Source organism: Ornithodoros turicata, chromosome 1 (genome assembly GCF_037126465.1).
Source record: "Ornithodoros turicata isolate Travis chromosome 1, ASM3712646v1, whole genome shotgun sequence".
Classification (NCBI taxonomy): domain Eukaryota; kingdom Metazoa; phylum Arthropoda; class Arachnida; order Ixodida; family Argasidae; genus Ornithodoros; species Ornithodoros turicata.
This window is the reverse complement of record NC_088201.1, coordinates 230,674,037-230,686,397: the sequence shown is the minus strand read 5'-3', so window position 1 is coordinate 230,686,397 and position 12,361 is coordinate 230,674,037. Positions and strand designations below refer to the sequence as shown.

Sequence of the window (12,361 nt, the reverse complement as noted above, 5' to 3'; positions counted from 1 at the left end):
TGCTCTGCACCTCCGTTCTCATCAAACAAGTAGCTCAAGGTAAAAGTCGGAAGCACAGTAAAGAAGTAAGGCTTGCGGCAAAATCGGAAGTAGTTGGCTCCTGCAGTAACCTAACTACTATAGTTAACTACTCGAAATAGTAGTTTAACTAGTAGTTGCCACTACATTTCTGCAAGTAGCTGATAACTACTTTTTAACTACAATCAGGTAGTTTAACTAGTAGTTTAACTACATGTAGTTAACTACTGGCCATCACTGCTATGTGGTGAAGTGGAATATCTTCTTTGTATTGGTATAGATTTTATTTCCTCTTGTGTTCGTGTCGTTCTTTGTTCTGTTTGTTAGCTAGGAGCGTGCTATGTGGTGAAGTGGAATATCTTCTTTGTATTGGTATAGATTTTATTTCCTCTTGTGTTCGTGTCGTTGTTTGTTCTGTTTGTTAGGTAGGAGCGTACTATGTGGTGAAGTGGAATATCTTCTTTGTATTGGTATAGATTTTATTTCCTCTTGTGTTCGTGTCGTTCTTTGTTCTGTTTGTTAGCTAGGAGCGTGCTATGTGGTGAAGTGGAATATCTTCTTTGTATTGGTATAGATTTTATTTCCTCTTGTGTTCGTGTCGTTGTTTGTTCTGTTTGTTAGGTAGGAGCGTGCTATGTGGTGAAGTGGAATATCTTCTTTGTATTGGTATAGATTTTATTTCCTCTTGTGTTCGTGTCGTTCTTTATTCTGTTTGTTGGCTAGGAGTGTGCTATGTGGTGAAGTGGAATATCTTCTTTGATTAAATGCGTTATCAATTCTGATTCATTGAAAACTTCCACTAATAAAAATATTGTGTTTGATTTGTGATACCTATTCAATGCTAATGTATCATACCTGTAATAAGTATTGTTACGTGTATTGTGTTCCTTCTATTTCAGATTTTTGGCCAAGTTTTTCCCATTCACGCAGAGTCATAACATAATTCCTAATGACTTTAATAAATATATTTTCACTTGTACTTTTGTGTGTGGCTATCCTTTTCATGTAAACTGCACACCTGTTGTAGCTGGAAAAATTACGATTCAAGTCGACTCAGGCTGAAAAATGACAAAAATCGGCGGCCCAGGCTGAATGATAAACGCGCACGCAGCCCTCCGGCCACGCGACGCCCAAGTAGGAAAATTGTGAAAGAAGTCAGCCCAGGGTGAAGGGTAAGCACGCACGCAGCCCTCCGGCCACGCTCCGTCCATTACACCAGCCCTCCACCCGAGCACCGCCTACCTGTCGCGAGAATGAATTCCGCCCAAGTAGGAAAATGGTGGAAGAAGTCAGCCCAGGGTGAATGGTAAGCGCGCACGCAGCCCTCCGGTCACGCTCCGCCCACCACAGCAACCCTCCACCCGAGCACCGCCCTGTTACAGTTGGTGAAGGTTTTTTGGCTGGGTTTTTCTCCTTCACTTGATTGACATCACAATTCACAGCACTATTGGCTTTAATAAATATATCTCAACTTGATTGGCATTATTAAATATATTTTGACTTGTACTTTTTGTGTATGACCCTTCTTTGCATGTCTCTGCATGTAAACCGCTCACCTGTTGTATCGGAAAAATATGTGAAGTCGGCCAAAGAAGTCTGCCCAGGCTGAAAAGTGTGAGAGGGTAAGCGCGCACGCAGCCCTCCCCCGCCGATAATCACGTGGACAATCCCCCGCACACGCGCCGCGCAGGGAAAAATACGCGCAGGGCTCAGGACAGGGGCGCCGTAGTTTCTCACCCAAGTTGCCTCGGCCCGCTCTCCTACTACTAGCTCTCATGCATATTATACCTGCGAGACTGAGAGATGGTGGGTCACCAGTCGACATGTTTGCCGTCGAGGATGTAGGCGGCGACTCCTTAACTAAGTACTCAGCTCACATGTCACTCAACAGACCTCCTTTGGTAATAGAAGAGGTACCTTTTGTTTCCTTATCAGTGAGACCACGTAAACGAATTTGTGGCCATCGAAACCACCGAAGCTGGATCCCTCTGACCTCAACACCTGAACTGGCGAACAGCTTAAGGTCAAGGGACAGTGCGAGTCACTGTACGTCGCAAGAGAAGGACGGCGTAACTCCCTTTGTTTGTTGCCCATGGGGTAGGACGAAGTCACCTTGGACGTAATTGGTTTAAAGCTTTGGGCATCAATCTAGCCGGCATTAATGCTGTACAACCAAACGCACCGCAAAGTCCTCCAAACGAGTACAGCTCAGTGTTTTTCACTCAACTGGACGGTCACATCGGAGAACCGGTTCACATTGAGATTCATCCGGACGTCAATCCAAAGTTTCTCAAGTCCAGTTGTGTTCCATTCGCCCTTCGCAGTAAGCTCGAAGAAGTGCAAGACAAGCTAGAGTCGTAAGGCATCTTGTAACCTCTACAGTCGTCAACCTGGGCGACTTATTTGGTTGTTGTACAGAAGGAAGATGGTTTACTAAGACTTTGTGTGGACTACAGATGCACAGTCAACAGTGTCGTGAAATCCACCTAGTCACTTCCTACGGCAACGGAACTTGTTGCCTCGACCAGAGGAGGAACGCCTTTTTCCCGTATGGATCTCGCTCAAGCCTACCAACAGCTTCGAGAAGATGACGAAACGACTGAAATCCTCAATCCTCTTACAATGCTCAAGATGCTCTACGAGGTCAACCGTCTACCGTTTGGAGTGTCCGTATCTCCTCTCATTTTTCAACACTTTAGGACACCCTTTTGTCGGGGTTGGATGGTGCTGCAGGCTATCTCACGATAACATCTTTTCTGATCCAGGCCCTGAACAGCATCTTTGTCGTTTATCAGCTGTGTTCTAGGGACTGAAGAAAGTTGGAATGAAGATAAAAAAGAAAGATGGGTCTTTGGCGTAAACAGCGTGGAGTTCCTAGGTTGCTGGTGTTCCCCTGACTAGAGACAAGGTTCAAGCAATAGTAGAAGAAGGAGCCTCAATCATTTCTTGGCATGATCAGTTTTTATGACAACTCCTTGCCAGGAAGAGCCCCGATCGGAGAGCTGGTGTACCGGTTGCTGGTAAAAATGCGACGTGGAGCTCACTCTAGAATGACTCTTGGGCCGCCCCCAGAGAACTCTTGGCTTCGTCTCATGTCCTGGTACATTTCGACGAAACGCGTCCTCTTCATTTATCCTGCGATGCCTCAGGTATGGCCTTGGAGCAGTCTTGTCCAAATGCGACGACTCTCGTTGCGAGCAACCAGTGGCATACGCTTCACGGACATTAGGACAGAGCGAAAGGAATTACGCACAGCTGGCTTGGAGATCATCTTTGGAAACACATACTTTCACCTGTACACTGCTGGCAGACGTGTTTTGATATTCACTGATCATAAGCCTCTGTTTGACATGATGGGTCATGGACATTCCCCGCTGCAGTCACTCTCGCCCCGTATGTTACGATGGTGCCTCAAGCTCAGCGCCTACGATTACGAGCTGTACTTATCATTTAACAATGTCCATTTAACAACGACGCAGATTCCTCGAGCCGTTTGCCCTTCCTCCGAAAATGAACGACGGTGAAGTACATGCCGACGTTCTGCTGCCGTCCACGTTGAAGCGCTCACTGCAGAACGAATATCCCAATACATGACAAAGGGTTCCGTATTGTCGACGGTCTTCAAAGGCTTACAGAAAGACAAAACATCCCAGTCAACACACATTGTTGGTAGAATGCAGAATTAACGTTGAATATTGCTGAACAATGTAGAACGCAAAATTCGAACATTGATTCCGCGCTGACATTACGTAGTCAATTCAGCATGTCAAATCTTTTACGTGAATATAACGTGGATTTGTTGCACACAAATTAACAGTAGATTGTCATACGTGAAAACAGCGTCGATAACTGTAATGGAAAGTCACAGAAGGACAGACGTCGAATATACAACGTTGCTTTTGCGAAAATTTTGCCTTATGCCTTTAGCAAAAAGCATGCTCAAACGATGAATCTGCCGCGCAGGCCGTTCAACAACGCTTTACCATGGTTGCTTTTGCGTGAGTCTGCTACTGTTAACATTGCAAAAGATCGTACAAAGAAAATATTAATATGGTAGTAATTCGATACGTCGGAAACCTACAGCTGATGGACAGCCAGTAAGTGCTCACCCAGTAATCCAGACACGGGTACTTTATCAAATTCAGAGCATCTTCAAAACCCTACCTATAATCAAATTATATTCATTTCAAAGAAAAATAAAAGTTTGGGCGTTTGAGCCCCCTTTTCTCCGCCATCCGCCTTCACCCCATCTTCTTAACTCTGCCCCCCTGCCAGCTGAGACCCCCACACCACCGTACCACCGCCAAGGCGCCCGGCCAGCCGGTCACGGGAGAAATCTGCGCAGAAGGCGTATTTTTTCGTCAGGCGCAGAAGTGAGTGATGCCCTTGCCCGTTGCGCCGTTGCAGCGGTTAATTTCAAACTGTTCGAGACGCCGCTGGAGGATGGAGCTGAGGAACGTGTCGGCGTCTCGATAGGAGTGCGGTAATTTCCAGCGCGAACAGCTCAAGCACAGAGTGAGTATCCCTCGTAGGTAACGGATGCACCACATGCGGCCACAGTCCATACAGGTAAACGGGCGTGGTGTCTTTGTTTATTAGCGTTCGTTTGAGACTCTATTGTTCTTCCAGTCGATTCAGCCCACCGAGTTCATGAAAATGAAAACGATCCTGGCTATGCGTCTAGGCACATTAGCGTGATGTGCTACTTTTAGTTTGTGGTCAATTCACTGCAGTTTTCATCTTACATATTCTTTTAGGACTCGGAAAGTGTCTCTTTGAGCAAGCTTGGAATCATTTACCGTCTAATGCGCTACAGGTAAGAATGCTGCGTAAATCGGAGAATTCTCTAACGTCGAAATGTCTGTATCATGTCTGTGTCGTTTTTCTCAGTGTTCTTTGACGGCGGAACTTCTACTTGGCCGGTGAGTTCCAGCGATTGGAAAACACGAAGGAACAATGAAATCGGTAGCCGTTCATAAGGCAACAAGGGACCAGAGGCTACAGTTGCGTCGCTATAGCAGGCAGGACCCGAGCTAATTATACTGGTGAGTAACATCGACGATCCTTCTTATTTACATAAGGTGGTAATATTGTGATCGTGACCTATATAAACGGACGCTCTGTGATTTGCAAACATAAATAACCACAAAGTGGTCTTGACACAGTTGACACTTCACGATTTTTTACAGATGCAACATCCAAGTGCCTACGTGTACAGATAAGCAGAGGTCCCAGCACAACCACAAGCCAATAGTGCAGAAGATAAACGCGAGGGCTATAGCAAATTCAAGTCAACGGTTATGCCATATGTGCTTTGGGTAATAAAGTGATTCTATTCCCCACTTTCCCGCGAAATTATTTTTATACCAGACTTGGGATGTCTAAATGAACATTCAAAGTGTTCAGGGGATGTACTAAAATAAATGTAAAATTACACTGAACGTGTAATTTTTATCGTCATGGCAGCGTTGGAGAAACGTTGTAAGCGCTGTTTATTTTATGCTCTCATGTCGTACAGTCTGGTACGTTATATTCACATATAAACTGCATTTCATATACGTTAAATTTACGTTGATCGGCACTTGTTAAATTAACATGTTTTCGAGCGGACATTTGACATCATGATTTCACGTTCGCTTTCATCGTCGATTCAACATTCATTTCGTTGATATACAACGTTTTTTCTACGTCGAATTTACAATAGTGTGTTGACTGGGATATGAGCTGCAAGCGAAAGCTTTCATGCCTTTCTGAACCCGTTTCACGGAACTCTCCATTCACCGTGGTTGTGCGCTATGGGGCTCGCGAGTTGTTCTGCCAAAATACGTTCGGGGAGCTGCTTTGATGGCGTTGCATGGTTACTACCCTGACATGCTAACACGCCATGGCATGTCAGCCATGAAATCCTGTGCGAGAAGCCACTTCTGTCGCCCACATTGAAATGAAATGAGTCCTGACTCTCCATGGCACATTTGGATCTGATTCGATTGAGGGTATATCGTACCCTGTAGCTGTTGATGCCTTCTGCAAGTGGGTTGAGGTCAAACCAACCACGACGACTAGCGCTGTGCTGGACGCATTGCGTTCACCTTTTGCTACATTTGGCGTGCCGCGTCTTTTGGTCACCGATAACGCTCCTAATTTCGTTTCTCGTGACATTTTCTGCAAAAGGAATGGTGTCACCTACTCTACATTCCGCTCCGTATCATCCAGTAAGCAATGGACAAGTAGAACGAATGGTTGCTGAGATCAATCATGCGCCGAGAAAGCTCGTCTGCAAGATATTCAGGTTCCTCTATCGGCAACATTGACAGTGACGTCCACGGGACACACGCCGGCACACCTCATGTTCGGTCATCGATGGTCAATGCTTTTGGCTGCATGCACCCACATATCATCCCGTCTCCGATCCTTCTGTGGACACCGACGGAAGCGCAAGGAAATTTGAAGACCACCAGCCAGTATGCATACGAAGCTCTCCGGTCAACTGAAATGGATCTCTGCACTGGTTCTATAAAAGATCGCCATTCGGTCTTTCCTGGTTAAGACCTCCGACGGATCAGTAGCACGCCGTCATGTGGACAACATCCAGCAGCGCTTTCCACAGAAGGGAAAAGGCCTACAACATATCCCACTGCCTCTAGTGTCATCAATGGGACCCGAATTTCGGTTCCCCAGCGCCTTTCAGGGCACATCGATTCTTCGTACACCGGTCGTCAAGATGAAACGAGCACTGGACCACCACATTTCCAACACGTTACGCCGACAGTTGTGCCAAAGTCAACGACCGGTAAAGTTGCAGAGGAACCCACAGTTCCTCGACCCTCGGGGCATCAGCATAGATCTCCGGACCGTTTAGGCTCTCTTGTGAAACATTAGCTAAGAGGGGAGAATTGCAGTATAATGACGATAGCTCTAGTAGCATCGTCCTTTGGTATGAGCGCACGGTGCGAGTGTATCCTGTATTCTGTCTGGTAGTTGTTCGGAAATAAACCTTCTCTGGGCAACTAAGCGGTCCGGTACACTACAATTTCCGTGTGTTCCTCCCTCGTGGTCCCGACATGGTTTCCCTGGACCGTCTCAAGCTCACATACCGGGACGTCTGTCCTGTGGAACGCCTTGCTCCCCATGACTCCGGCTATCCCTTATCCTTTACCGCGCTGGTTACCCGAATCACACGAGGGCGGGGGAGCCATGTAGCCGTTGTGCCGCAAGCACATGTCAATTGCCTGACTTCCAGCCACATTCTTATATGTTCAGTGGTACATTGTCTCGACCGTGCGCCGAGGTTTCAGTATTCGTGGCCCTTAAACATCGTTCCGTTGTAGAGTATACGACTGTACTGGTTCCTTTCTCTGCACACCCTTTCTAAACTGACGGGCGTAGTTCATTGCAGCCGTCATTATATGATCACTATTATGTCTCGCATTGACGGCATCAGAAGTAAAACCTCCTTCATCAGGAATAGTACCACTCCTGAGCCGATGACGGCCATAGCTGGAGCACTTACACCTGCTGGTTGTGCTTTCCATCACCAAATTATAGTCGACCTTGGTCGTGATCACATATTTTGTGCGAAAATATTTCCCCGCGCGTACCTTAGTAGTCAATAACTTGTTGATTATCGTGCAAACGTGTGGGGCATATTATAATATTTAAACCAACAAGAACGACACACACGTGCAACAGACACACGTACCGAAATATATCATTCGAAATCTGTCAGCTGAACCTGCGAAATGATTGCGCTGCCAGAGGACTAGAGGGGCAAAGCACGCCATAACATTACTTGAGACACATATCATCCTGGTGACCGAAGACGCTAGATGGTAGAAAAGAAATCTCCTTCGCACTCCGCTGTTCCGCACGTACCTTTTCTTTTTTTCCTGGAAACGGGCGGGACACACACACACAAGCTATCTCTCTTTCCTTCGCTCTATCCCAAGGCTGAATGTCTTGAAAGAAGGGAGTAACCTTGCCAATTGGCTGTAGTACAGAGACGAGATGTTTGTGCAAATTGAATGATTGCCGCAAACAGATATAAGGAAATAATTTTTCTATACTTGTATTTGTATTTGAAGAACAGAACCAAGGAACCTGTGGAGTAGAAAATGACGAAAAGTAGAAAATAATGTTTCAAGGTCTCATTTGTCTCATGCTTAAACGTTTTTTTTTTTTCAAGTTGAAGAGAAATAGCTTCATTCTCACCCATGCCCAGGTAACATATGGTGCGCTAGTGTACGTCTAAAAATGGGCTAATTTGAGACTTTAGGGATTCGGACAGATTTAGACCTTTAGAAGCCGTTCATAACGCTATACATTTTTTAGACGTCTAAAAAGTGTGGTCTACGAGACATGGCCAAGATATTTCGCTACCGCTCGTCTGCCGTTAGACATCTAGAAACAGGTCACATTTTGGCCACATTTAGGCTTGCATCACAAATTTATGCAACCATTCTCACAGGGGCTATCACAGAGCGTTGTCTCTGTGCTCTGCGAAAAATTACCAAAGCAGTTTGCTTTTGCTGCTGTCATGACAGAGCGACTACAAACCGTGTACCTTGCAACCGTCAGGTTCAACGTGATTAAATTCAATTTTTATTTGCACTGACCCCATAAACAACCTGGTCTGAATAAAGTTAAAGATTGTTAGAAGCAGGCAAAACGAAATACGACAGCACAAGAGTGCTGCGATGAGACAAAAATTAAGTGCGAAACAGCCTTCTGCGCGAGTTTGGAAACGGCGTCTGCAGAGGGCGCCGCTAGCGGCGCAGCGTAAAGGCGGGGTCCCATAACCTCGATTTGAGTAGCAGCAGCAGAGCAACAGCAGCGGAGTAGCAGAGCTGCAGCGACACGAGCGGTCCCATAGCTCTCAGCGAGAGCAGCAGCACTGCGGAGCTGCAGAAATTACTTGCTGCTCCCGTATTTGAATTATTTGTTGCTGTGTTGTCCTGTTGCTCTGCAGCCTGAGCAGGCGGTCTCGCATGCCAGTCAGGAGGTTGGTTGGCATTGTTTTGGATGTTCGACGGTGTTTAGGGTTAAGAGGGCGGCAGTGGAGTAGCCAGACCTCCAAGCTAGGGGGGGCCCGATACGAAAACGCGCCCCCCCCCCCGCTGATCCTGTGTGCGACAACACACAATAGTTGTGCACACCTCAAAATGCGTTTGAAAAGAAACCAGAACGAAAATAACTGATTTGGACGTTCAGAATACGATTACACTGTGATGTCCAATGAGGTGGTGTTAGGAGATTTGAAGGATTTTGAAAAGCTCATACCTCGAAAACCATTCAGGAGTGTCGCATAGATAGACGCCACGAACGCGATCGTCACACTGGCTCCTCCCCCCCCCCCCATATATTATTTTCTCCACGGATTTGCACGATTTGCGTGGGGCAATCAGTGGCAGGTAGAGAGGGGGCTCGAGCCCCTCTAGCCCCCCCCCCCCCGTGGCTACGCCACTGCAGCGCGGAGAGTGATGGCAGAAGGTTTGTGGCTGGTTGTTCTGTGATTTGTTTCTGAAGACCTGGACACGCTTATGATTGCCAGTAGTTTGGAGCGCGTGTTCAATCATCGGGACTGAGTGAAGCGAGCTTTCAGGACATCATTCGTATCATAAAGTTCAATAAATTGTTCGACCGAACCTACCTGATACATACGTTTTGTACCAGAGTTGTAGCTAACATGTTCGCTTGTTTTCTGAAAAGTACTTCAAAACACGTGACCTGGTAACGTACAAGCAAATTACGGCCACGTCCATGTTGTGTGAAAACCGACCACATTTCTTGTATGGGTCGACGACTTGCAAGCTAGGTTGTTGTAAATGAAACTGACTCTTGAAAAGGGTTCGGTAACGAAAGACAATGTGCAGGCTACAAAAAGGTTCGGTAGGGATAGACAATGAACTCGTTACCTTATGAAAACAGGCAGAAACTATCGATAACTAGCAGAAGAGGCCTTCGTTTTCGTTACACAGCTTTATTTCACTAACAGGAACGTACGCGTTTGACAGTCACCATAAATGAAAATATCGAATCCTAGTAACGAAGCGATATTAATACAACAAACTCCTGTAGGAGAGTCTCCGTACAACCGCAGCAGATGCTGCATAGCAGTGCGAAAGGACGAACCCACATTGAATGTCGGGAGACTTCCTACATATCAACGAAGAGTCAATTAGGTAATATGAGGCGCAGACCACCACCACAATCATTTCACAGTCCATTTGTGAGTTACAGATTCATGATATGGCTCACACACGTCAGCCTTTCACCTATAGAATTGCAGTCGTACGTGTGTATAAACAATGCCAATAGTACCACATATGCGGTTAGGCCTAATCAATCCCCTTAATCCTTTCCCCAACGTGTGCTCCCCGTGCTGTCTTGAATTATTTGGCATTTGCCGCAGGATCTTTCTCCTTACTTTTTGTACACAGATGCTCAAAACTTGTTGCAATTTTCACCCGCCCCTAGTATTTTGTTGTTTGTCTTTCTCGCAAAGAACTACGACGGTGCTCGTGACGCCGTTGTCTGAAATATCCAGCCTGTGGCGGAGCGATCCCCTATCCGCGGTATCGCGCTCGAAGGCACTATACCAATACCGACTCCGAAAGGAGGCCGCGCTCAGTGACCACCTGTCGGGAGAGGTAACCCTCAGATTCCTGGGTGCCGTCTGCTAGCAAGAGAGTGAGAGTGAGGGATAGCGGCCTCCCCTGGGAGACTGTATTGGTGGCCACCTGTCGCCGATCTCTGCAACTACCAGTCGTGAAGAAGCAACATGGCGGGTCACTCTGGAGCGGTTTCTTTGAAGCCGCATCCGTGATTTTCGAATAAACTCCACTGTATTCCTGTTAGTTTTTTCTTGTTTATGCCCACAACGCACAGAGTGCAATTAGCGGGGTGACTCACTGGGTGATGCTGACTACTGTGGGGGTTCCTAGTTAGCTCAAATTGCTAATTTAATCGTGTCTCCTGTGCGTTGTGGAAGCTAGTGGGCATACTGCTGACATAGCATATACTACTACAGCGCATACTATTGACCCTGTATGAGGCAAATGAGCTTTGTGCCGGAGATTGCTATTAGGCGGCTGTACTAACGGGAGACCTTCTCTGTAGGAATCTTTGCCTGGTTGTCCGTCTCAATGCCATAGCTGTCGCGCTGTTTGTGCTATGTTTGCGCAAGTGCACGAAAGATGATTTTGTGGGGAAAATGCGACACAAAAGGGAAGATATGACTCTCCCATATCCGCCCATATACTTGTAACCTGGCTTCCTTACTATAGCTTAAGCTCAATTGAATCTTCTTTTTAACAATGCGGAGTTCTAAGCGAGTCGCTCTCAGTCCTGTCCAGCAGGGGCCGAGAACTCGAACCTGTTAGAGGTACGCATTGACCTTAGGTGATGTTAGGGACAAAAATAGAAATTGCAGTAATCACCACAGCATATGTACCGACATAGTCTGGATGTTAGTCTTGTAGTAGTCTCCCGACATAGTCTCTTATGAACGTCGATACAATTGACGTACCCTGTATACAGCGCTGTCATGCATTGCTTGGCCTGTGTAGCTCCTCGCAGTAGTTTGCAACTTTACGTGAGACACAGTGTAACTCCATTAACCTTGATTTTCAGGGAAATGAACCTGGACGCCGTAATGTTCCAGACTTCGCAGACATACAGGCTGCTAAGAACGGTCCCAGAGCTAGAAGGTGTTGTCTGCTATCCGAGAGGGCCAGCAATGTGGACCGATCTTGGGGAATTTTGGGATCAAATGACTTTCGTAAGTGGGCTCCATGCACCAATATTGCGACATATGAAGCAGTACATTTAGTAGAGAAAGACGATTTAGGTGGAAAAGGTTTGAAAGTAACACAAGGCAGGTCACACGAATGGCTGGGACTTTCTTGGCACGACAATCGATGGACGACTTGCCTTCCTTCAAAAGGTGTCGTTCCTTTCCCAGAATTGTGAGACATCCAGAAAAAAAAGTTGACTGGCAAACAGGAATTTTTGTTTTACAATAAATTGCGAGTAGGTCAGCTGTTTGTGCAGCCTCCTCCAGCTTCTCGCTTCACTGTCTGACTGTTAATTATTCTTAATTAAATCGCAATGAAATAATAGCTGTAATATAAAGTTCCAGAACAAGGGTGCGTGATCACCGTGTGCGTTGCTTCATCTTTTTCACCATACTGATCTCGTCCGTCTGCGATGTTGATGATGGAAAGAAAAAAAAAGAAGGTTCTTTTCATTAGGGAGTTTTAGTGTATCCTACGCTATGCGTTTGAATACTGAAAGGATAGCGTTGATAACTATTGCGGTGTGTGCAGAACCATCAACGACCAACGGC

At 46.3% G+C, this 12,361-nt stretch overlaps 1 protein-coding gene across 3 annotated transcripts in view; it reads left to right on the top strand.

Annotated features, from left to right (window-relative positions):
• Positions 1 to 12,361, top strand: part of LOC135377144 (uncharacterized) — a 90,420-nt gene that overhangs the window by 50,250 nt on the left and 27,809 nt on the right. For all 3 annotated transcript variants that reach the window (XM_064609443.1, XM_064609441.1, XM_064609442.1), the window contains one exon: positions 11,647 to 11,794. In XM_064609443.1, the coding sequence (XP_064465513.1) occupies positions 11,647 to 11,794 (148 nt within the window). The remainder of the gene's footprint in view (positions 1 to 11,646; positions 11,795 to 12,361) is intronic.